Below are 27,888 nucleotides of genomic sequence, written 5' to 3'. Positions count from 1 at the left end.
AATACTCTAAGGTCAGTCAGCAGCTTTGAAAACGTTAAAGGGCTTAGTCAAGGCTGTTTACTCAATTCAAATTAAGCTAAAAATGTGTAATTTCGTGTTTAAATATTCAGCATATGCCGATATATCGCAGCTATAGGGGGCGATATATCGCAGTACGAAGATACGAAAAACACGAAACGTTGCACGATTGCCTCGGGCATAGTGGCCCAGGCGATATATCGCCTACAGGGGGCGATATATCGCCCCTCTCAGCACAATTTGAAAGTTTTTGAAATCGTTCTCCATTCAAACCTTCAACCTCTTGATAAGTCCAGCATCTTTTTGAACGATTCTTCAGCCTCTGCTGAACAATAATTCAAATGTTTTTCACTTAAAAAGCCATTATTTTTATTCAAGTTAAATGAAGATCTCTTCATTCCTAAACTCTATAAATAAGACCTAGTACCCAGCCATTATTCATCTATTACTCTAGTTCAGAGTCTGCAAGTTGCTAGGTTATTATATTGAGAGTGTAAACACTTGGGTTGGGAATCATAAGCTTGATCATCATAAGCTTATCAAACACTTGGGAAGTAAGGTTTTATAGCATTTCGGTTCAAGGTTTAGATTGGTCTTATAAGCCTTCAAGGTATTTCCACACTCTAGTTCAATTGATATTATTTTATTTAAGTTCTCATAGTCTTCTACTCAGCCTTCTAACCTTATTCTTTATTTTGGTTAGGAAATCTAAGAACTTGCACATAAGTTTTTGGTAAGTATTTTCTCAATGGTATAGTCTTTCCATTCTTTTCATCCCTTTTCTTCAATTTACTCACTCTGTTATAAATGGTTTTTAGGAGTGTTCCAAAGTCCCAACTCTGTCCTCATATCCCGGTATTTTGGTAAGGAAAATAGGATAGAATTTATATGTTATATGTTTTTATATGTTATCTTATGATTTTTATGTTATGAAATATGTTATGTTAAGTGTGTTTGTAGGCTTGGGCATATGACCTATATGACTAACAAGCCCCAAATAGATTATGGGCATATGACTTGCTTAGCTAGCAAGACCTAATGGGCATATGACTTGTTTAGTCTATGGGACCCCAAGTAATAATGGTCATTATAGTATGTATGTGATATAAGTGTTATGTTATGTTTTTATGTTTTTTTATGAAATTTATGTATATGGACTATGTGTTAGATTTTCCTTGCTGGGCATTAGGCTCACTCCTTTTTGTTTATAAATGCAGAAAAATAGTCTTAGTGGCGGGAAAGGTTCTTGGAAGCTTGGAGAAGGTGTATTGAGGCGGAATGGATTCAAGAGCCGAGTGTTTCAATTCGAGGATGTAGTTTTGTTTCTTATGGTTTTTACATGTATTTTTCCGCATTTTATTATGTAAATCTCTTTTTAATTATGTCATGTTTTGATTTTAAAACAATGGGATCCCATATCCTACTTGATATTTTATGTAAGTTTAACTTTTATTTTTACAAGTTTCTTAATAAAGTTATGGTCTTTTCACTTGTAAAGTTTTATTAAGGATTAGTGTTTATGTATAGTTTTCGTTAATGGTCCAAAAGTATAGAGTAGTTGGGGCATTACAAGGGTCCTCATAGAATTTTGGAAGACTTGATCACTCTCTTAAATCTCTCTCTAACCTCTCTCTCTCTAGTTTTCAAGAATCTCTAGTTGTCTCCAAGAAACTCATAAAGAAAGTGCTTGACTTTGTGAGTTTAAGGCTTGTTCAATCCCAATCCCAATCGCAATCCCAATCCCAATTCCCATTTCCTCTTAGAAAAGGCCTCAGCATCATTGGTGGCTAGGAAATAGAGAATTAGGACAGCGATAAGAATCATGTATAAGCCTTTGGTTTTGTGTTTTTGCATTGAAGAAGGAAAAGCTCAAATTGGTGGTTCTCCAAGGGTTTTGAAGGTTCATCAAGGTTGAAGAATATTTTTCTAGAACTAAGGTTTTGCATCACATTTCTCCAATATTTCTTTTGTCTTTGTCAAACATTATTTTGTGTAGATTCTAGATTTTGTGGTGGTGTAATCTCATTCTCCCTCAACACCACATTCTTCATAAATGACGTGCGCTCTTGGTCCGGAGGATGCATCACTATTTGATTATGTCCAGAGTAGACGTCCATGAAAGAGACTAACTCGTACTTGATAACTCTAGAAAATAGAGTTATTTTACCATTTTTTATGTGCTAATTGTTGCTTAATTCTTGAGTTTTTAAGTAATTTATTAAGTTTTTAAGTAATTTTGAATTTATTAGTCTTATCATGATTTTATATATTTTTGTGTGTTTTTATAGTTATTTTGTTGTAAAATGTTGTAGTTATTTATTTGAATTATTATTGTTAAGTTAGTGATAAAAAAAATGTTGTATTATTGAACTTAAATATAAAATATAAATTAAGTTATAATTAATATTTTCAAAGAATTAAATTGATTTATTTTATAGTTGAAAATATTGTATTATGATTTATTTTATATTTATTTTGTAAGGAATTTATGCTCTTGAAAAGTAAGGAAAAGAAGGAAGAAAGGTGCATTTTTGAGAAAAAAGAAATGAAAAGTTGGTATTTTTGAAGACCACCAGCCCCTGGGCCCACGCTTGCCCAAGCCCAACAGCTCCTTCAACAGCCACTTGGGCCTCCTTCAGCAAACCAGGCCCACGCCCAGAAGCCCACCTGCCTGCTCTCCCCACGAAATGCCTCTTTCTCCAGCCCTACGCCACACTTCCTCAACTTAGGCCTTTTTCAATTCCCAGCCCCTGCCTTCCCACGTTGACTCCACCTCTCCAGCTTCCACCAACACGCCCAGACGCCAATAGCTGCCCCAGCCACCTGCCATAGCCCACGCTCCTTTTGTGTCTTGAGCCCAACAATGTCCCATTGTCCATTTTGTTCAAAAATACCACTTTTTACCCCACTTTCTACATATTTTACCCAAAAACATCATTATTACACCCTATATTTTACCCATATTTACCATATTATAATTGATTATTTTAATATCTCATTTTTTGCTATAAATAGGGAGTTTTGAAGACCATTTAGGGTGTCCATTTTTTAGAGGGAGGTTACTATACCATAATTTCTACACATTCAAACCTCTCAATTCTCTTCATCTTCTTCTTCTTTTTGGTTACTTTCTATGTATTTTTAGAGGAAAAATTTGGGGGTTCCTCCTCCAAATTTTCCTATTTATGTTTGTAATTTTTAGTGTGTATTTGATATTCTAGTTATGAGTTTCTAATCTTTTAAGATTATTAACGTGATGATGAAACAATATGTAACTATATAGTGTTTATTTTGTATGTTGATTTCCCATTTTGTGCAACAAAGTTTATGGAATTTTCTTCTTCAAATATCTTCTTTCATCTTAAATATCATGTATTTTGGATTGTTAGCGCATATTTACACTTTGTTCTTCATTAGTGAAAAAACATAATATTCTTTGTGTAAGATGTGTCATTAAATTGTACACATCCATGCTTAGAACAAAAATATTATGTTTTGCCTTATAAATAATGTTCATTGATTTATTTGTTATTTCATTAGATTGATTTACACTAAATGCTTTGAAATTATAATTTTGAAAAGTAAAGAAAAATCTTATCTTTTTAGAAGTAACTTGTGCTTAAAATTATAAATCTATTTGGAAAATGATAGTTTGATTTATTTTAACTATCACTAAAACTTGGGAATCAATGTACTTATAAATATTATTGAACTTATATTTTGTGGATTCTAAATCCTTAATAATCTTATTTTACCATCTTATTTACAATTATTAATTTAGTAATATATATTGTCTTTAATTTCTATATTATTGTCTTTTATTTTATTTTCATTATTCAAAATTCTCATCAATCTTTGGAACTAGGTTATAATTTATTAATTTTGATTTAAAATAGTTTTCTTTTTAATTTTAGACAACTCCTTTGGGTTCGATCTCGTGCTTACACGAACACTATATTCCATAAACGATTCATGCGCTTGCGAGTATAAATTTTTAAAACATACCCGTTTTGGGTTCATCAGTACCCCAAGGTTGCATCGATGAGCTGGTCAATTCGAGGGAGTGAAAAACAGTCTTTGGAGCATGCCTTGTTGAGGTTGCTGAAGTCAATGCATAATCTCCAAGTTCCATTTGGTTTACGCACAAGCACCGGATTCGCGACCCATAGGAGGTAGAAGGCTTCTTGGATGAAACCATTTTCTTCCAGAATCTTCACTTCTGCCTTCAGCGCCTCGTACCTCTTGGCATCCAGTGACCATCTTTTCTGGAGAATTGGGGGAGCCTTCGAATCTATGTTCAGGACATGGCTTATGACTGGTGGGCTTATGCCTACCATGTCGTTGTGGGACTATGTGAAGACGTCTTGATTTTTTCGCAATAAATCGATCAATTCAGCCTTCACATCGTCGTTCAGTTTCTTCTCGCTCCTCACCTTCTAAGTGGGGTCACCATCTTTCAACTCTATTACCTCGAGCTCTTCGACTGGTCTGACCAGTATTTCATCATCCCCAAAGCAAGGATCCAACTCCTCCCCGCTTTGGGACTCATTTCATAAGACACTAAGATTCGGATCACCAACGATGGCACCATTGTCAATGGCATCGCCAATGGTGACCTCGCCATTCAGGGCCTCGCCTCCCTTGACATCACTTATCGTGGCCTCGCCCACTAGGGCCTCGCCTATTATGGCCTCGCCAATCGTGGACTCTCCATTTGGATTTTTCTCTATCATAAAGACGATTTCTTTGTTGAACAACTCCTTGATGCATTGGGAGACTTGGTCATCGAAGATCATTTTTGCGCTAGCAACCTTCCTTTCTTAGCTTTGTTGATTGACACGTTGTAACATTCTCGCGCCTCTCGCTGGTTTCCTCTTATGCAACTGATACCTTTGCCCGTGGGGAACTTGATGGTGAGGTGCCAAATCGACGTTATAGCTCGCAGATCAATAAGCACGGGTTGCCCCAGCATGACATTATACACTGACATGCAATTGACGACCAAGAACATTGCCATGCAATTCTCCCTTCGAAGGGGATCGCCTAAAGTCACTGGGAATTTGATGGATCTGATGGGGTCCAAGCCCTCGCCATTGAACCCATAAATTGTCGTTGAGCACGGCGCGAGGTCCCGAACAGACAGATTCATTTTGTCTAAGCATGACTTATACAAGATGTTGATGGAACTGTCATTGTCAACCAACACTCTTAACACATTTAGAATGGCGATCTGAGCTTCTATGACCATGGGGTCATTATGCGGGTAAGTAACGTATATCGAGTCCTCGCTGGTGAAAGCGATGTCTTGGTCTTCCATGCGCGAGACCTTATTTGGTCTCTCTTCATCTATCATCACCTCATATGTTTGATGGCACAACTCTCGTGCATATCTTTCCCGGCACTTGCTATTTTCACCGATGAAGTGTGTTCCTCCACAAATCGTGACCACAATAGCAATCACATATGGTACCTCGCTTATGTAGGCTGGCGACTGTGGTCGATTAGGTGGTGATTGTTGTCTCTGCCTCCCATCATTTTGATTGTCGTTCTGATCTTCGCGATGATTGACGTAACGAATCATGTGCCCCATCTTGACTAGATATTCTATCCCATCCTTAAGTTGATGATATTCGTTAGTCTCATGACCATGGTCCTTGTGGTAGCGACAGTACTTGGTGTGGTCACATCTGTTTGGATCTTTCGTTATAAGGATTGGTTTCTTGTAGGGCACTTGGTTTTCGATCGCTATGAAGATTTTTTGCATGTACGAGTCAAGGCGGTGTAGTTGGTAAAGCATGGCTCGTACGCAAGTTGTCTCCCCTATTGCTTGCGCTTATTGTAATCATGCCTCTGCTTGTGAGACACCTGATAATTGCTCACCCTTTTCCCATTGCCATTCTTCTCGCCACCTTTATGGTCTTCGCCACTCTTTCGACCATGGTTGTCAACCCTCACTGTATCTACATTCTTCACCGCCTCGTTCAATTTGATGAACTTGTCAACACGGTCCAAGAAATCACACATTGAGTCGACTGACTTCTTGGTCAAACTGTTCCATAGAGGGCTTTGGACTCTGATGCCTGCCATAATTGCTATTAGCAGCCCCTCGTCGCCAACTGTCTTAGTAGGAGCGGATTCCTCTTGGAACCTCATGATGTGGTCTTTCAAAGTCTCCTTCTCACCTTGCTTCAAATTGACAAGGTGGTAAGCTTCATGAGGGTGGACACGTGAGGCATAGAATTCCTGGTAAAAGTCTTGAGTGAGTTGTTCCCAAGAGGTAATTAATATGGGATGGTACTTCCAAAACCATTGCTTCACGACTCCGACTAGAGTGGCTGGGAAAACTTTGCACCGCGCGTCGTCTGACACCTTGTTGATAAGTGAAATTTTAATTGTATTTTCTTAATTTCCTTGGGCTTAGAAATTGTTAGTTTTTAGTTATTTTAAAGTTTTTAATTTTGTTTTTGGTATTTTATGATTTTGGGGCTAAAGAGATTTTTAAGAGTTAAAATATACTTTTATTACCATTAAAAAATGGGTATAAATTAATATTTTTATAGATTTAATTGATATATTTTTAGTTTGCAAATACTTATTTTTAATTTGGTTTATTTTGTTTGGAAAATAAATGTGTTATTTTTGTGGAAATTAGATCCTGTACCCATTTTAAATAATCCACTTTAATTTTTACCCACTATTTTTAACTTTTATTTTAATACCCAAATTTTCAATTGATGTACCCATTATACCCCTTCAATTACATGTTTGTTTTTCTCCTTAAACACATTATTACAATTAGAATGTATTTCCAATTTAACTATAATATGACACATATAATACACATTAGAACAACACTTAGAATCATGTGCTCAAATAAGAGTAATTTGAGAAATCTCATGATAATAATGGGTAAAGTTCAACTAAATATATTTAGTGTCTAATTTTAGTTAACTACTCTTAAAAATAGTTAGTTCTCAACTTTTCCCGTTATTTTTGTAGAAGGAAAAACTTGGTGAAATGCTAGAGAAAAAAGGCCCAAAGCAAGAGAAATAAGCCCAGCCCAAAATGGAAGAGCTTGAGCCGTGTAAGCCATTTTTGAGCCGACCTATTAGCTGGAGCCGCCAAGCCAAGCTGAGCTGATCCATGTGCTTGTGCCAAGTGTCACCACCTGCATCATCTTTTCAGCATGTGGGCCCCGCATTGACTTGTTTTTTCAGTCTCTCTTCAAGTATGTGTAATGCACAGACCAATAAGGTAGAGAGTGCTATTCACACGTGGCTAGGGGGAGCTTTATCAGCAACATGGTCAAAAGCGTGTGGGTCCCACTTTGACTCATAACAAGCTTTGCTCACTCTCTTCACTCATAAGTGAGTCACATACCAATAAGAGAGCAAGTGTTCTCCACACGCGCGTCTAAGGGATTTTTTTTCAGTTATTGTGTACGAAATTCAAGATTTAAATTCCAATTTTTACAATAAATTTGTTTTTTCTACGCTAGAAGAATAGAATAGATATATCATATATCAAACGACAAAATTAAATTAATTAGTTTTTAATTATTATTTAAATTTGGTTTTTTTAAAGGGAATTATTATTTAAATTTCTAATTTATATTTTATTTTAGTAATTTCAAAAATTGTAAAACTATTCTCTATTTGTAAAAGAACTCTACACTCTTAGAGAGTTTCTCTTCTACTTTTTTTCTTTTAATAAATTTAGTTTTTATTTATTTATTTTTGTATTTATTTTAAAGGTGATTTCAAAGCCCTAAATATGATTTCTTGGTTTATATTCTTCTAAGGTAAATTTCACTATTTATGCATAATAGTGGGTATAATTACTAAATAATACCAGCACTAATAAACTTTTCAAATTAGTACTAAACTTTCAAGAAGTACCAAAAATACCTCTCTCATTTTTTTTCCACTCAAATTTTTTCCCACACAAACTCTCTCAGTCTCTCAATCCCGAAACCTCTCTCATTTTTTCCCAAACCCAAACCGCAGAAATTCTCTCATTTTTTCCCAAACACAATCCGAAGGAAACCCCAAAACCCCCAAAAACGAAGGAAACCGTCGATCTCAGGCTCTATTTTATCTTCTCCGACATCGGCTGTCAAACCCATCGAGCCAACGGCGACAAAGAAGCTCGAAACCCACGTCGTCGAACCCATCAATCGAACCCATTTCTCATTATGGTATATTCTTGAACCCTCGTGATATTTTTGTTGTTTTGATTCTTTTGAATCTGGTGGTGTGGAATGGGTATGGTAGTTCTTTGGTCTGGGTTGCTCGATGGTTTTTTCTGGGTTCGAACCAGTAGCTCGATAGGTTCGATAGAAGCTCGATGTTATCCATGGTAATTTATGAAACTAGCTCAATAGGCTCAATTATGGTTCGATAGTAGGCTCGATAGGGTTGTATGAATGGTTCGATGGTGGATCGATAATAGCTCGATGGATATGTGGTATTAGGTTAAAAGGGCTTGATAGGTTCGATAAGGTTCGATAGAAGCTCGATGTTATCCATGGGTAATATATGAAAACTAGCTCGATAGGCTCGATTATGGTTCGATAGTGGGCTCGATAGGGTAGTTTGAATGGTTCGATGGTGGATCGATAAGAGCTCGATGGATCTGTGGTATTAGGTTAAAAAGGCTCGATAGGTTCGATAGTAGGCTCGATGGATCTGTGGTATTAATAAATAGGGCTCGACAGGTTCGATAATGATTCGATAATAGACTCGATGATTATTTATGTAGACATATTTTGCTTAGCTTGATAGGCTCGACATTGGCTCGATAGTGTATGTTTCAGCTCGATTATAGCTCGATGACAGCTTATTTCAGTTTTTTGATGAAATTATTTTGAATTTTTTCCTGATTATGTTTAACATTTTGTTTTCTTACCAAATTTTTTTTTCATGTGTTGTTGCAGATGCCTAAGTTTCTTGTTCCGTTCAGTGATCACTTTCCTGGTCGAGTGACATATCGGGGTAGTAGTACTTTAAATCACATTAAGACCAGGTTTTTGGAGCTCGGGCTGCTTGAAAGGGCTAAGGAATCCCCTTTCAAGCAGTTCTTTTTGGCTTCGGAGTTTAATTTCTCCGGAGTCTTGGTGCATCAACTGTTGCTAAGGAAAATCGCCAGCAACAACGAAGATGAGGTGCATTTTTTCTTGGGGTCGAAGTCTTGTAGATTCAGCATGGGAGAGTTTGCCCTGGTGACGGGGTTGGATTTCAGTACCTTCCCGTCACCAGAAGAGTTGGAAGGGCGTAATCTCAGCGACCGGTTGATAAAGGAGTATTTCAATGATGCTGAGAAAGTAAAGCTCTCACAGGTGGACCATGATTTCAAGACTTGTACGGTTGTGGAAGATGTGTACAAGCTTGGTCTATGTCTGTTTGTTGAGGGGGTTCTGAATGTCATTGAGGGCAAGTTGCACATTTGGCGAGATATTCTAAAAATTGTTGAGAATGTAGAGTACTTCTTCAGCTATCCATGGGGGAAGTACTCTTATAGGAGGCTATTGCATTCTTGTAAGAAGGACATGGTGAAGCAAAATGCCAACTATGATGCCAAGAAGGATGCCAAGGTGCAACAAGAGTCCAAGTACAGTATGTATGGTTATGCTCCGGCCTTACAGTACTGGGCATATGAGGCTATCCAACAGCTTGTGGTGGAGCTTGTTGTGAGCTCGGGAAACATGTTCCCAAGGATGCTTAGTTGGTCGCATCGGAGGAACAAGGATTTTACCAAGTCCGTCATCGCACCTATATTATTGAAGAAGAATGTAAGTTATGTTTTTTTTTTATCTATATGCTTATCTTTTATCATTATTTGAGTTAACCAAATGTTTTATGTTGTTTGCAGTTAATTGTTCTTCCGATGTTGAAGCCTCGGCCAGTAGAAAAATACTATTACTTGTCTTTGACTGAGGGAGATCTTCCCCTTTATCCTGGGTTTGGACAGGATCCCTCGGAGACTGATGAGGAGGAGGATGCGACTTTTGAGAAAATCGCAAAGAGAGTTTCTCAGGCAGCCGAGGCAGCCAAGATATTTGTTGATGCTGCCCCGGGGGAGGAGGTTGCAGGTCCCACCCCTCCTATTTCCCCAGCCCCAGCCCCAGCCTCAACCTTTGCCCCAACATCAGCCCCAGCCTCAGCGTCAGCCCCAACACCAACCCCAACACCAGCCTCAGCCTCAGCCCCTGAGCTCGCCGACTTGATTGAGCGGTTGGACAGAGTCGAGGGTCGACAGGAGACCCTCCTGAAGAACCAGTCAGTGATCTTGGACGTAGTCAGTCAGATCCTGACATTTATTAAGGAGAAACCGAGGGGGTCCAATGAAGATTCAGACTCAGAGTCATTGGATATTCCGCTAGACTATGTTGATGATCCAACGACGCCTCCTACCATCATTGTGACACCTGATGTTGAGACTTCAGGAGTCGTTATTGTCAACCCTGAGGATGTTGCTGGGGTTCAGTTTCAGAGGGCTAGACGCCAAAGACGCAAGCCAGATTGGTTTGAGGACTATACCGATCCCACGAGGAAAAGACCTCGCACTGATGCAACTGCACCAGCAGAGGAGGCTACACAAGAGGCTACACATGTGTTGGACCCTCTCAAGAAGCCAGATCCCAAACAATATAGGACAATGTGCAAGTGGCTACTTGGAGACATGCCCAACAAGACCCCGCGGGATGTAAAGACTGGGAGTCGCGGTCCAGCATGGTTTCTGACGTTGAAGACACCCCAGTCGTGGCTCAATGATGGGGTAAGCCATTTATACCTAATTATGGACTGTTTTCAATTTTACATGTTTTGTTTTTACTGACTCGATATGAGCTCGATGATAGTTCGATAGGAGTTTGATAAGAGTTTACAGGATCGATGTGAGCTCGATGGAGCTCAATAGGAGTTCGATAGGGATGTTAAAATAGGGTTGCTCTTTACTGTTTCAGATTGGCTCAATGTGAGCTCGATATGAGTTCGATAGAAGTTCGATAGGGATGTTAAAATAGGGTTGTTCTTTATTGTTTTAGATTGGCTTGATGTGAGCTCGATATGAGTTCGATAGGGGTTCGATAGGGATGTTAAAATAGGGTTGTTCTTTACTGTTTCAGATTGGCTCGATGTGAGCTCGATATGAGTTCGATAGAAGTTCGATAGGGGTTCGATATGGATGTTAAAATAGGGTTGTTCTTTACTGTTTCAAATTGGCTCGATGTGAGCTCGATAGGAGTTCGATAGGGATGTTAAAATAGGGTTGTTATTTACTGTTTCAGATTGTCTCGATGTGAGCTCGATAGGAGTTCGATAGGGATGTTAAAATAGGGTTGTTCTTTACTGTTTCAGATTGGCTCGATGTGAGCTCGATGGAGCTCCATAGTAGTTCGATAGGGATGTTAAAATAGGGTTGTTCTTTACTGTCTGAGATTAGCTCGATGTGAGCTCAATAGTAGTTTGATATGAGCTCGATGGAGCTCGACAGCAACAATTTATGATGGTCTTTGCTAATTTTTTTATCGTACTCTCTTTGCAGCATATTGATGCGGCAGAACACATGCTTCGTATGGGTCGCAAGTATTTTCCCAATATATATCGACAGAATGCAGTTGTGATGAACAGTTATTTCTCACAAGTGATACCTACCCGATATGATCAGTACAACAAAACAGCCGACAAAACAAAGTATTCTTGGGATGCTGACATTATGTCCATGTTGACAGGCATCGAGCAGCAGTTTCTGGCATCTTGGGGAGGAGTTGAGGATGTATATTGGTGCCAGAACTATGGACAACAACATTGGTTTGCCATTGAGGCTTCCATTTCTAGTTGGACTCTGACTGTTTACGATTCGGACAACTCGGTGATTAGTGACGCAAAGCTTGAGGATATTATGAGTCCATGGTGCTTTATGCTTCCTTCTCTGTTAATGCAGAGTAAACTGTTTACTGATAGCTTGATGTTGAAGATTCCATCAGCAGGAAAGAGGCCTCATCAGTTCACATGGCGTCGCAAACAGAAACACGAGCTCCCTCAGTCAAAGAGAAGGTAACAAACATCATCTTCATACTAATTTTGTTTCTAACTAAATTTATAGTAATGTGCACTTAATATTTACTTTTTTTTTTAGGTGTGTATGCTGTCAAGTATATTGAGCATCTAATGGTCGATCTTCCATTGGAAACTATCTGCGATGAAAATATGGAGGTGTTCAGGAACAAGTGGACCACAGACTTGTGGTATCAAAATTTGTTACCTTGATGATTGTATATATACAGGGTCTTTACATGTACAGTTTGTTCACATTTTTTTATAACTTTTATGGGCTGTTATCGAGCTAATATCAAGCTATATCGAACTGTTATTGAATTATCAAAAAATTTTACCTTCATGATAATCTTGTATACGGGGTCTTTACATGTACAGTTTCGAACTGTTATCATTTTTTTTTATAACTTTCATGGGTTGTTATCGAGCTAATATCAAGCAATATCATTTTCATATCGAATCATTAACATAAATTTTAAGAAAAATCAAATAAAAAGAGTTTATTAATACAACAAGTTCAAATGGGAAAAAAGAGTTTAAAGCCTAGCTTTGCATGTAGCCCTGTTGTGGCCAAGACCACCACACATGCTACACTTGCGCTCTTTGCGAATGATTTCTCCATTCGATGGAGTGTGGTTTGTCTTCCTTCTTCCCACCTTATTCTTCTTCGGTCGACCAACTGGTTGTTTTTCAACGGGAACCCCAACTTGCATTTTCTCTATGTTCTCGGGAACTTCCCAATCATCCTCGTTGCCAGTTGGGTAAATTATTTCTTTGTAAGACTCCCTCCACATCTCAGTAGTGTAATATGGTGAACACAGTGAGTAAATGTTGACGCTGCGCAACATGGCCGCACCCACACCATGAACACAAGGGTAACCCATTATTTGAAACTGACCACAAGAGCATGATTTGGTCATCAAATTCACCTCACCATCACCTTCTGGGTCTACCACATGAAATTCAAACTGTCCAAGAGGATGGACTTTCAAGTACCTTGCATCATATGCAATGCCTGAGACATCTTTCTCATATATTGTTGTTAATTTGGATGTGCACTTCTCTACCTCCTCACGACGCGCGGCAAACCATGACTAAATTGTGAAACGAATAAATTCCACAAAAGTAGTGACTGGGAAGGTTCTTGCGTCTCTGGTTTTGTTGTTGAAACTTTCAGTGTAGTTGCTTGTCATTACATTGTATCGATTCCCAGGAAAGTATGCACGAGTCCACTTATCGAAGCCAATACCCTCGAGATATTGAGCTATGGCAGGATCCATTTGCTTTATATTGTTGAAGAACCTGTGAAATTTTGACTTCCGAAATGCATATGTCACATTCCACATCTCCTTGTGACAGTGGTCGGTCTTGAACTTAGAGATTACATTCATACTTATGTGATGGTAGCATGCGCCGTGGTAAGCATCAGGAAAGACCAACTCAAGAGCATGAATAATGCTAGCATGCCTGTCTGATACAAAAGACAGATTATCAACAACTCTAATGGCTTCCTTCAATTTCATCATGAAATACTTCCAAGAAGCATGATTCTCACTGTCAACAATCGCAAATGCAATTGGATAAATGTGGTTATTTGCATCCAATGCGACAACACACAACATGTGGCCACCGTACCTTGACTTCAAGAAAGTGTCATCCACACATATAACAGGAGGACATGATGTAAATCCCTTTCTACAAACTCCGAGTGAGAAGAAACAATAAAGAAAGCGACCGTCATCTGTGACAAAATCAGTAATTGTACCTGGATTCTTTTGCTGCAGCATGTACAGGTAAGAAGGTAACTTGGAGTACGATTCTTCAGGTGTCCCCCTGACATAACCGAGTGCCTTCTCTCTGCATCTCCAAGCCTTCATATAACTCATATCAATCCCAAAATTATTCTTCATATCCTCCTTTATGCTGTTTGGTGGATAGCTAGTGCCATCAGTAGCATATTTGTTCTTGATAAGGTGCCCAATGACAGAAGGTGTTGCTTGACGGTGGTCTTTTTGTTGCAATTCTAGTGAGCAAGTATGTACGCTATTATAAACAGTGATCTCAAACATCTCCGATCGCGCTACTTTTTTCCCTCTTATTCTCCAACCACAATCAGGATCCTTGCAGGTGACATACAATACATCAGCACCAGACTTCTTAACCATAAACTCAAAATTATTCTTCATTGCAAAGAGAGTCGCTTTGGTTTTCAATTCCATCTTGTTCTCAAATGTCTTCCCAAGATGTAATTCCCCCAACGCTACACCGGATGAGGGTGATTCAGAACGACTACAAGCTATGATATTTTCTTTTGTAAACATGGGAGCACTCCATTTTTTGTGATCTTCTGTTGAACATATTGAAATGTTCCCTGTATAGTTATATTATGTTCAACCAGGACGACTAGAGCTGGTGCCAGGTGTTCGACGTCCTTGACTTGGTGGGTTCGTCCGTGCAATATGGCGTATTGGTTGTTCTTGTGCTTCTTCTACTTGCAAATGTTCAGCTAATAGATCATCATCCACTGAATTGTCTCCTAAGTCCTCATTGTGTTCAGCTACCGGATCGTCATTCACATAAGGGTTGTACTCATACTGGTTGTCCCTCAGGTCACCAATAGGAAATCCTAAAGTACTGGCTGCTCCCTCAGGTCCGGGAGTGGAATATGGGTCTGTAATGACAATCTTTATAACAGGAGTGACACACAAGGCCAACCTTTCTTTAGATGTTACTCCTAAGAATGCACGGACACCAAGATCACTTTCAACATGAACGGGTGTAAACGGTTGGTCGCCGCAAGTGTAAGGAACCTTCAATTTCAACGCATACATCTGTTTATCAACTTTAAGTTCCTTGTGCAATATGTCAAGAAGTTGCAAGTACGTTACAGTATCCTCCTTCGGTATCACCATGCATTGAGGGTCCTTGAAAATCCACTTATTCCCATGTAATTCCCAAACACCATTGTAGGATACAAAAACATACACAATAAAGCCTATGTTGGAAAGAAAAAAACATTAACATTGTCAAGAAAACTGTAATTTTTTCAGAAATACATTAAAAAAGAACATTATCGAGCTTTATCGAGCTTTATCGAGTTAGCATCGAGCTCTTATCGAGTTAGCATCGAGCTACCATTTCTCAAAACCGAACATAAAACCTAACCAAACCCTCCATCGAACCCTATCGAGCTTCTATCGAGCTCATATCGAGCAAAACCTAAACCTATCGAGCTCAAATATTGTAGGGTCCAATCAAACCCTTATCAAGTTTCCATCGAGCACTAAAACCCAAACCTATCGAGCTATAATCGAGCTCACATCGAGCTCTTACAAAACCTTCTTCTACATACCATCGAGCTCATATCGAACCGTTATCGAGCTGCTATCGAGCAAAAAAGTTGCAGAAAACCCAGAAAAACACAGATCGCAGAATCTTTAAAAAAATCCCGAAAAATACACCAATATAGGCTCAGATCTGTTCAAAATAGCCAAAAAAATGTAAACAAATAATACCCAACACATAAAATGTAAAATCTTATTACCCATGGTTTTTCTCCTCCAAAAACTCTCAAAATAGATGTTGCCTTTGATATTAACGACTTCACAGATACAATGGAGATGGCTAACAATGATTTTGACAAAAAAATTATACAAAACTGTAGGTTTTATGGATGATTTCGTGAGAATGAGAGAGAAAGAGAGGGAGGAGAGTGGAAGAGAAGGTTTTGTGATTTTTTTGATATAATGGAAGGGGTATTTTGGGTATGAGAGGAATGTTTAGCATTAAATTAAAAATATTATTAGTGTTGGGATTTTTTGGTAATATTAGGCATTATTAGACATAAATAATGAAATTTCCCTCTTCTAATTGAATGTTATGAATCTTGTAAGGTGGCCAACTAATTAGGGTATTACATTGCTCTATTATCATCTTAGGATTGTTATTCACCTAATAGTCTAGGGTTCTAAGTAGAGTAATAAATTACAATTAAGTATTGTGACGAGTATTTTAATTGTGATGGAGAATAGAACCTAGGTTAAACGGATTGCATGTTTAATGAATTTGCTGCTTATATTAACTTGTTTCCATGGAATGTAATGTTTTTCTTGTGTTAAATAGATCGCATGCTTAATGGGTTTATTGTTTGGTAAAAATAATTAATTAATAAACACTTAGCTTTAATTAATTGTAATTGAGAAACTGGGGTAATTGACTGCTTAAGTGTTATTCGCGGGGTTAATAATTTGATAGGGAATATAAATCAATGTTACTATTAAAATGCTTGAATGAATATTTAGTGGTGGAGAATGACATCTTAACTATTTAACCATTAACTTTGATTTCAATTATTTTTATCGCCACTTTTGTTTATTTAAAAAACCCATTATTTATTAACTTTTTGTCATTTAATTAATAAATTAAATAATAGTCGTAGGTTTGACCTGTATTTACCGTTATACTAAATAATTAGTAATGTTGAAAATAAAAATTTTAGTAAATTTGATACGGTATACGACACGCATCCCTTGTGAATCTCCAAGTGAATCTAAAAGTTGCTGATGTGCTCCAAGGGATCCCCTTTACCATCGTAGGTCACCATCATTGGCATCCTAAAGTAGTTGGGCAGTTTCACGTTAGCGATAGCGAGGGAGAATGGACTCGCCTTTCTTGGGTTCAGTGTGGGCTCACCATTCTTGACTTTACCCATTTCCCTTATCGCCTTCCTTAGCTCCTCAATCTAAGCAATCACTGGGTCATCGGTGATTGAGTCTCTCTGATAACTCTATGAATTAGAGTTATTTTTATGCTTTTAAACTTATATTTTTATCAAGAAAAGAGTGGTTTATGGTGTTTTGTAGTGTCTTTATTTTAGTTTTATTAAATATTAAATATAATAAGATAATATTAAATATTAAATATTAGTATAATGCGGGAAAAATATATCCTAAATTGTGGAATTTTATCTTGACAAGTGGTTGATAGAGTTTTGAATATTTTGAAAGAAATTGAAGCTTGAAATGGATTCAGGAGGAGGGAATACTACAACAATGCAGCAACATTGTGTTCTACCAGTCAGTTGTTTGGAAGGCCCACGTGAGAGGCTAAATCAATATCAAATCCAACTCAATTTATTTCCTTGGACTTATTTGAGTTGGGCTCAAAGATAATTAAATGACTTTTGGGCCTTTAAATTACTTGGCTTTATTTTGCTCAAAATAAAAAAAGAATGGAAAGAATAAAGAAAAAGGCCAACGTGGGCTTGAGGAAAAAGAGAAAAGGGAAGCCCTAAAACATATATCAGCTACATTATCAATTGCCCAATTTTTTTAGAGATACACGCACAGTAGCAAAAAAAAAAAACCACACATAGCAGCCATTAGAAAGAAACAGAGGAGAATGAAGAAAAAGAAAAAGAAAAGAAAGAAATAGAGAAAGAATACAAGGAAGGAAGGAAGGAGAAAGAAGAAGAGGACAAATTTATCTACATACACAAGTTCTTCTTTACTCTTTTGTATTTTATCTTCTATTTCATATTTTCTAAAGCCATGGATATTATTACTTTTGGTCTTTTTATATTATTGGGTATGAGCTACTTTTCTTTGTAGCTAGAATAATTATTGAACCCTAACATGTGAATTTGATACTTGCTATTGATGCTAAATGTTAATTGGGTTTTATTCATTCAAGTATTTTTCATGCTTAGTGCTTGCCATTGCTTGATCACCTTTTAGTGAGTAATTGAATTAATTGTGGTTGCTGAAAAGGGTTATAATTAATGGACATAAGACTTGAATGGTGCAAGATTAATTTATTTTGATTTTAATTTTGTAACGATATAGACATATATTGTTACCTTGCATAATCTTTTGGAATTGGTGATTGGGAATGTATTCTTGTAATTAGATTGGCATAGACATATGTTAGTTTAATTAGAGAATTGATACCATAGTGATTTCGACGGAAGCCTGTGAACTAAATTGGAATTATAGATTAATTATTCTCAGTTTGCCACAGCATTACTGCTGTAACGACCCAACTATTCTAGACCTTGGACCATTAATCACAACTATACTAATCATAAGAAAATGTACATGCGAAAACATCATAACTTTAAAGAAAAGGTTTGAATACATAAATACTTTACTTAGGATATGGGATCCCATTGTTTCAAAAATAAAAACATAACACGATCTAAATAAATCGATGACAAAACTAAGTGCGGAAAAATACATAGAAAATATGATTTAAAGACTTAAAGACTTCATCCTTGTAATGCCCCAACTACTCTAGACTTTTGGACCATTAACGAAAACTATACATAAACACTAATTCTTAATAAAACTTTACAAGTGAAAAGACTATAACTTTATTAAGAAACTTGTAAAAATAAAAGTTAAACTTACATAAAATATCAAGTAAGATATGGGATCCCATTGTTTTAAAATCAAAACATGACATAATTAAAAAGAGGTTTACATAATAAAATGCGGAAAAATACATGTAAAAACCATAAGAAACAAAACTACATCCTCGAATCGAAACGCTCGGCTCTTGAATCCATTCCGCCTCAATACACATTCTCCAAGCTTCCAAGATCCTTTCCCGCCACTAAGACTATTTTCCTGCACATATAAACAAAAAGGAGTGAGCCTAATGCCCAGCAAGGAAAATCTAACACATAGTCCATATACATAAATTTCATAAAAAAACATAAAAACATAACATAACACTTATATCACATACATACTATAATGGTCATTATTACTTGGGGTCCCATAGACTAAACAAGTCATATGGCCATTAGATTAGTGGGGTCTTGCTAGCTAAGCAAGTCATATGCCCATAATCTATTTGGGGCTTGGTAGTCATATAGGTCATATGCCCAAGCCTACAAACATACTTAACATAACATATTTCATAACATAAAAATCATAAGATAACATATAAAAACATATAACATATAAATTCTATTCTATTTTCCTTACCAAAATACCGGGATATGAGGACAGAGTTGGGACTTTGGAACACTCCTAAAAACCATTTATAACAGAGTGAGTAAATTGAAGAAAATGGATGAAAAGAATGGAAGGACTATACCATTGAGAAAATACTTACCAAAAACTTATGTGCAAGTTCTTAGATTTCCTAACCAAAATAAAGAATAAGGTTAGAAGGTTGAGTAGAAGACTATGAGAACTTAAATAAAATAATATCAATTGAACTAGAGTGTGGAAATACCTTGAAGGCTTATAAGACCAATCTAAACCTTGAACCGAAATGCTATAAAACCTTACTTCCCAAGTGTTTGATAAGCTTATGATTCCTAACCCAAGTGTTTACACTCTCAATATAATAACCTAGCAACTTGCAGACTCTGAACTTGGAGTAATAGATGAATAATGGCTGGGTACTAGGTCTTATTTATAGAGTTTAGGAATGAAGAGATCTTCATTTAACTTGAATAAAAATAATGGCTTTTTAAGTGAAAAACATTTGAATTATCGTTCAGCAGAGGCTGGAGACTCGTTCAAAAAGATGTTGGACTTATCAAGAGGTTGAAGGTTTGAATGGAGCACGATTTCAAAAACTTTCAAATTGTGCTGAGAGGGGCGATATATCGCCCCCTGTAGGCGATATATCGCCTGGGCCAGTATGCCCGAGGCAATCGTGCAACGTTTCGTGTTTTTCGTATCTTCGTACTGCGATATATCGCCCCCTATAGCTGCGATATATTGGCATACGCTGAATATTTAAACACGAAATTACACATTTTTAGCTTAATTTGAATTGAGTAAACAGCCTTGACTAAGCCCTTTAACGTTTTCAAAGCTGCTGACTGACCTTAGAGTATTCAAATTTTACCCTTAATAAATTAAATCCTCAAAATACTTAATCATTAATAAACCTATACATAACATGTGCTATTATCCTATTGGTTCTTATCTAAACCTTATAGTATAATAAATATTATCCTCAATATCAGTCATATTAATCAAACCTTAGGTTAAAATTAATGTTCCTAAACTATAAGTTAAACTTAGAAAATCTACAAGTACTACTATGAGTATCCAAATAAATCCCGGTCTGAACCAAAAATCCACAGTCATAAAGATAATACTATTATTGCTATTATACTACTATCTAACTAGCTAAGTAAAGTTCTTGGACTCTACAATCCTCAAATCGAATGCTCAGTCCACCGATTCCATCCGGCCTCAATACACATCCCCAAGCTGCCAAGAACCTTTCTGCCGCCATAGCTATCATAAGTAAAGTATTTATGTATTCAAACATTTTCTTTATATAATAAAGTTATGATGTTTTCGCATGTATGTTTTCTTATGATTAGTATAGTAGTGATTAATGGTCCAAGGTCTAGAATAGTTGGGTCATTACAATTGCAGCATTAGCATTAGATTTATATTTTACAAAGAATTAATTATTCTAGCTCGCCATCATTGTCTTGCTCTCTCGTTCATTTGTTTATTTCATTTACTTTTTTTTGTGTAGTCTTTAGGTTTAATTAAATATTTATCACTTGTTTTGGTCCAAGTTGTTTAGTATTGATTTTTGCATGATTAATTACTAATTCAATCCATGTGGAGATGATACTCACTTATCATTGTATTACTTGTTTACTGACTGTGTACACTTGCACAATTTTATTTGCTTAAATTTACACAACACTCCCTGGTCATTGGCAACTGGGAGTCTCCTATGATGGTCCCCTTGCTCTTCCCTTCGAGCGTTCAGATGGTTATGCAAGTTGTCTCGACCCTCAACATTCTGGTATAGGGCATCACCTCGCATGGTTGTTCACGTGTTCGTGCAGATCATGGCCATTCACTGCTCTTACCCTTTCTCCAAGGTACATTAAGACGCCATCAACGTTGGCGTTTGTCGGCTTCCTCGTCTCTCCCACGTGGTCGACCACGAAGCGAGTGGCTAACCGAAACTCCACCATAGGCCTGAGCCTAGGGTGGTCGCTGGTCTTCTTGGTTTGGTGGTTGAGGAAGTTGTTCTGCCCGAGTTCGAGACCTCTCGGGATTCGCGGTGCTTCTCAAGTTCGCCCTCGCTCCTGATTGGCGGGAAGCTGATAGCTGCACCCCGTCTCAGTTCATGGGATGGGGTTGTCCTAGGGAGGCTTGGCGATCCTTTGCTGCCATGCAGAGCACCGTTTCAAAGGCGAGGGTCGCCTTCCTCTAGTGTTGTTCCATGTCCCGTCGCTAAGCATCCATCTCGGCTACCGCAATGGCGTTCACGGTGTGCAGTTGTGCCATTTCTTCTCTTAGGGCAGCGACGTCTTCCTGGACTACTTCAGGCTATTGGGGGACGTGGTTGCCATCACCCTCTTCTAAGTTCTCACGAGGGTCTTCCTCAACATTCCATGGAGGAGGAGGATTTGGTGGAGCCGCATGGCGGTTTTCTTTGGCTGGATCACGTCGAGATCCCATGACCAACAAGGGTGTAGGCAACCTTGGGTGGTAGGTGAGTATATCCCACTCCGAGACTTACACTCTCAATGAAAGCACCAAAATGTTAACTCGTTTATTCATCAACTTACACGGAGTAATAAATGAAGAGTTTGTTTGTGTGTAAAGACTGAAGTCGAATCTTGGTTGTGAATAGTGTGTTAATAATATAAGTTTTATTAATATGTAAGGGTAGTTTAGTCTTTTAGCCTCTCATTATTTTTGGCTATATATTATGTTGCTCTTGTACTCTTATTTTTCATCTCTTTTGACATAATGAAAACCTAGCCTCCGTTTTGATTCTCCCTCAATTCTCCTTTTATCTATTTTGCAAAATTTTCATGGTATCAGAGCAATGTTCTTGAGTATCCTTGATTTGGTTGCGCTAGGATAACAATCTCGGTGATCTGTCTTTGGCTTTGATTTTGAGGTTTTCGCACCAATCTTGGGGATTTCGCACTTTGTTCTGTTTATTTGGATTTCGATTGTTCGTCTTGGCTAGCGCAAAAGATGATTCGCTTCAGTCCATTAATGTGCAATTGAATGGGCAGAATTATTCGTATTGGCATTATGTTATGAAAAATTTTCTGAAAGGGAAACATATATAGGGTTATGTTTCTGGAACTTCCACGAAACCGAAGGACGATAAGGATGAGAGCTTTGCAGAATAGTTGGATCTTTGGGATGCCAACAATTCGAAAATCATCACTTGGATCAACAACTCGGTTCAACAATCAATCGGTATCCAATTGGCGAAATATGAGACGGCGAAGGAAGTTTGGGAGCACTTGGAAAGGCTGTATACACAGTCTAATTTCGCAAAGCAGTATCAGTTGGAGATTGACATTCGGGCCCTTCAACAGAATAGCATGAACGTTCAAGAATTTTATTCTGCTATGTCTAATCTGTGGGATCAGCTTGCTTTGACTGAATCAGTGGAGTTACGGGCATTTTCCCCTTACATTGCTCGGAGAGACGCACAACGTCTGGTTCAATTTTTGATGGCTCTTCGAGATGAGCTTGAAGGTCTTCGCGGAACAATCCTGCATCGCAGTCCTCTTCCGTCGGTTGATTCGGTGGTTAATGAGTTGTTGGCAGAAGAGATTCGCTTGAAGTCTCGTGTTGATAAAGGGGGGGGGGGGGGGGGGGAGGGGATTCTTCCTTCTCCGAATCCCTCTGTCTTTGCAGTTCCTCATCAGCCAGCCTCCAACAATCAACACAAGACTCAAACTAAGGTTGGCTACGACGAATGCAGTTTTTGCAAGCAAAAGGGACACTGGAAGGCTCAATGTCCCAAACTGTTGAATAGGGCGCAATCACCGAATCAGTCTCCTCACTGGAAATCTGGCAACCAACCTCATCGACCTCTTCATTCTATGTCTTCGAGCATGGCAGATATTGTTCCACCTGCAGATCCTGGAAGCACTCCTAATACCTCGATTGATACACTCACAGAGCAATTTCAGAAGTTCATTGCCTCGCAGCCACACGCCATGTCAGCCTCCTCACAAATAGGTTTTCCTTCTAGTAGTACACCAGGTATATCTTCCTCTATATGGGTCCTTGATTCTGGAGCTTCACATCATATGTCACCTAATTCCAATTCCTTCATGTCCATTAAATCAGCACCCTCTGTATCTGTCATGACCGCTGATGGCACTCCCATGCCATTAGTAGGGATTGGCTCGATTTGCACTCCAAAAATGTCATTCTCTGATGTATATCATATTCCAAATCTTACTTTGAATCTTGTCTCTGTTGGTCAATTATGTGACTCTGGTTTCTCAATTGTTTTCTCTAATTCTTGTTGTTATGTGCAGGATCCTCATTCCAAGAATCTGATTGGGACAGGCCGTAGGCAGGGGGGCTTTACATTTTAGATGAGTTGAGAGTTTCTGATGTTGCAGCTTCTAGTGTCGATTTGTCTTCATTTCGTTGAAGTTCGTCTTCGTCTAGTTTTTATTTATGGCATTCTCGTCTTGGACATGTATCTAGTTCACGTTTAAAGTACTTCGCTTCCACAGGAGCATTAGGAAAGTTACAAACCCATGATATTTCAGATTGTTGTGGTTGCAAATTGGTAAAATTTTCTGCTCTACCTTTTTATAAGAGTGTTTCTGTTTCTCTTGCACCTTTTGATTTGATTCACTCTGATGTATGGGGGCCATCACTCATTCTAACAAAAGGTGGATCACGTTACTATGTCTCTTTTATTGATGATTATACTCATTTTTTTGGGTCTATCTTATGAAACATCATTCTGATTTCCTCGTGATTTATCATATGTTTCGTGCTTTTGTTAAAACTCAACATAATGCTGTTATCAAATGTTTTCGATGTGATCTGGGTGGTGAATATACCTCCAATCGTTTCTCTGAATTGCTTGCTTTAGATGGTACCTTACATCAAACCTCTTGTACCTATACACCAGAGCAAAATGGGGTTGCCAAAAGAAAACACAGACACATTGTTGAAACTGCTCGTTCTCTCTTATTGTCTCCTTATGTTCCTAGTGAGTTCTGGGGGGAAGCCATTCTGACTACAGTTCATTCAATCAATAGAATTTCGTCATCTGTCACTTCAGGTCTGTCTCCCTTTGAAAAACTTTATGGTCATGCTCCTGATTATTCTTCATTGAGAGTCTTTGGTTCCACATGTTTTGTTCTTCGTCCTCATGTTGAACGTAGTAAGCTTACTTCTCGTTCCGTTCTTTGTGTATTTCTTGGTTATGGTGAAGGTCAAAAAGGATATCGATGTTATGATCCTGTTAGTCAAAAACTCTATGTTTCTCGTCATGTTGTGTTTCTTGAGCATATACCTGTCTACTCTATTCCATCGGACACCCCCAATCTACACAAATCTGATCTCACTCGTATTGATCCATTTGATTCTTGTACTGTTGATACTCTTAACTCTACAGATGTCGGTTCTCAGCCTGTCAAAGTCCCTTCTGTCCCTACTACTACCCAAGATGCTTATGAGATTGTGGATCCTGCTACTCCTCCTCGCTACCCTCAAAGAATTCGTAAGTCCACACAGTTACTTGATTTTGTCTACTCCACTTATTCTGATTCTTTCTCTTCTTTTTTGACTTCTATTCACCAAATCTCTGAGCCCTCTTCCTATAAAGAGGCTATTCTTGACCCTCTTTGGCAGCAGGCAATGGCTGAAGAACTCTCTGCGTTGTACAAGACAGGTACTTGGGATATTATTTCTCTTCCTGTGGGGAAGCGTGCTATTGGTTCCCGTTGGGTTTACAAGATCAAGACTAAGTCTGATGGGTCAGTAGAGCGGTACAAAGCTCGTTTGGTTGCTAAAGGTTTTGCTCAGGAGTATGGGATGGATTATGAGGAAACTTTTGCTCCAGTTTCCAAACATACCACTATTCGTACTCTCATTGTTGTTGCGTCTGCTCGACAGTGGTCCATTTCTCAAATGGACGTTAAAAACGCCTTCTTGAACGGGACTCTTCAAGAAGAAGTTTACATGGTTCCTCCACCAGGTGTTCCTCATAATTCAGGAGAAGTTTGCAGATTGAAGAAGGCTCTTTATGGGCTTAAACAAGCTCCCCGAGCCTGGTTTGAAAAATTCTCCATCGTGATTACTTCTCTCGGCTTCCACCCCAGTGCACATGATTCAGCTCTCTTTGTTAGGTGTACTTCTTCTGGCTGCACTTTACTCTCTTTATATGTTGATGATATGATTATCACCGGTGATGATGCGAATGGGATAACGGAGTTGAAAACGCACTTGACTCGTGAATTTGAGATGAAATATTTGGGCCCCCTACGGTACTTTTTAGGGATAGAAGTAGCTTACTCTCCTCGTGGCTATCTTCTTTCTCAATCTAAGTACATTGCTGATATTATCGATCAGGCTCGTCTCTCTGATGCTCGCACTGTTGATACCCCTCTTGAGCTTAATGTCAGGTATTCTTCATTTGATGGTGTTGCCTTGTCAGATCTCTCTCTATATCGCACTCTGGTTGGTAGCTTAGTGTACCTTACTATCACCAAGCCAGACATCGCTTATGCAGTTCACATTGTCAGTCAGTTTGTTGCTTCTCCCACTACCGTTCATTGGGCAGCTGTGCTTCGTATTCTTCGATATCTTCAGGGAACTCAATTTCAGAGTTTGCTTTTTCCATCTACGTCTACTTTAGAGTTATGTGCCTACTCAGATGCAGATTGGGGTGGTGATTGTACTGATCGCAAATCTACCACTGGTTTTTGTATATTTTTTGGAGATTCTCTTATTTCTTGGAAGAGTAAAAAACAGACTGTTGTCTCTCGATCGTCTACAGAAGCAGAATATCGTGCCATGGCCTCCACTACCGCTAAAATTGTTTGGTTGCGTTGGTTACTTGCTCATATGGGTGTTATTCTCTCAGATCCCACTCCGATGCATTGTGACAATGTTAGTGCTATTCATATTACTCGCAACTCCGTTTTTCATGAGCTCATGAAACATATTGAGATAGATTGTCATCTTACTCGTCACCACTATCAGAATGGGACCATCACTTTACCATTTGTCACTTCCGCTATGCAGATTGCCGACTTGTTTACGAAGGCTCATACTATTTCTCGTTTTCGTTTCTTAGTTAGCAAACTCTCAATGCTTCCCGCAAATGCATCGTGAGTTTGAGGGGGGATGTTAATAATATAAGTTTTATTAATATGTAAGGGTAGTTTAGTCTTTTAGCCTCTCATTATTTTGGCTATATATTTTTTTGCTCTTGTACTCTTATTTTTCATCTCTTTTGACATAATGAAAACCTAGCCTCCCTTTTGATTCTCCCTCAATTCTCCTTTTGTCTATTTTGCAAAATTATCATAGTGAACCAAAGAAAGAAAAATAAATGCGATAATAAATGGAAGAGACGCGAGTTTATAGTGATTCGGCCCCAAAAAGATGACCTACGTCCACTTTAGTTAGTAGTATTGATGATGAGCTTTGAACCTGCAAGAACAGTTAAACTGAGTTTAATTATGTTCTTGAGGCATTTACAACAACGGAAAGTGAGAGCTCTCTTGAAGATGAACAATAACAATTACTAACTTTTTCTCCGCCCCTTTTGCATCTTGATTTGCAGTATTTATAGTCGCGGAGATGGGAATAACTGATGGTGGTAAGTTGTTTACCGATCAGGCTAGTTTTAGGGACACTCAAATGGAGGGAGGTTTTGGTCTCTCTAAAAATGGTAATTTGATGTGTCCTATTCGTCAAGAGGTTGAGGGTACATTCTGGTGCTGAAGAAGGCTTGGGTGGCGAGGGCCACCAGCGAGCAATGTGGGCCACCGACGACTGGCTAGGGCCATTGGTGACGGGGGACTGAGCCCCTTGTCCTTGTGATTGGCGACGTCCTAGACGACAGAGGGCCTATGGGCTCGTGCAATTAGGAAAGTAGACTCTTTCCAATGAAGTTCACTCTTGCCTAATTGATGAGGGAATGACCCTTGGTGAGTGACGGGGACTGCAATGTCTTGCCACTTCACCACTTATTTTGACACATCATTAGCTCCACCGGCCACCACATGGCGATGCCAAAGTTTGGGTATAACACCTATATAAGCTTTTTTTTTATCATTACATGTTACAATCAGAGATATTATAATGTAATACATAACATGCTATGATGAACCTCAACTCTCTACATTAAAAATCCCCACGTAAAACATAACCCACTAGTGAAGATACTTTATCATGACCCTAGGAAAATGAGTATCAAATAGCTTGCAAGGAGGTGGACCAAGAACACTACCACAGAATGAGACATCTACCCCCATTGCAATAGGGGAACAACATTTTTTTGGTCTTGCCCAATCTTGACTATAATGACCAAAGATGGCCCTATATAAGCTTCTCCAAGGAAAAATAGAAAAGATGAAAAATGAAGTGTAACTTTAAGATATGATGTGGACATACAAGATCTTATCAATTGATTTATCATATAAACCTTATTTGTAATCACATTAGGATGACATTCTTTGTAATCCATTTGAAAATGACATTGATTTGTATAATAACCAAATAAAAAGAAATGAGCCATATGGCACACAATGACTCAAACCCCATAAATCCTTCATATATCGGCATTAAAATTAAGTATTTAATATTTGTGTAAAGGGATGTTTTATTATTATTATTATTATTTTTAAGAGAGAGAAAAGAAAAAATAAAAAAATGATTGTATATAGATAACGTAACATGGTCATAGAAGTGTGTGAGCAACGGTAATAATATTTTGAATAATTCAAATTTTTGGACGGCACAGCACGTTTCTGTCCCCCACGCACTGTTGAACTTGAACGTTAACGTAACATGACATGTCATGA

At 38.2% G+C, this 27,888-nt stretch overlaps 1 protein-coding gene across 1 annotated transcript; it reads right to left on the bottom strand.

The window, feature by feature from the left end:
• Nucleotides 1-4,810: 4,810 nt before the first annotated feature.
• Nucleotides 4,811-5,782, bottom strand: LOC133792395 (uncharacterized). Its single transcript, XM_062230297.1, has one exon. It carries the CDS (start codon nt 5,780-5,782, stop codon nt 4,811-4,813), a length of 972 nt encoding a protein of 323 aa, XP_062086281.1.
• Nucleotides 5,783-27,888: the final 22,106 nt, after the last annotated feature.

The sequence above is a fragment of the Humulus lupulus genome, chromosome 7 (genome assembly GCF_963169125.1).
Source record: "Humulus lupulus chromosome 7, drHumLupu1.1, whole genome shotgun sequence".
NCBI lineage: Eukaryota > Viridiplantae > Streptophyta > Magnoliopsida > Rosales > Cannabaceae > Humulus > Humulus lupulus.
Note: the sequence above shows the minus strand (reverse complement) of the source record. Positions and strands in the feature narration are given on the sequence as shown.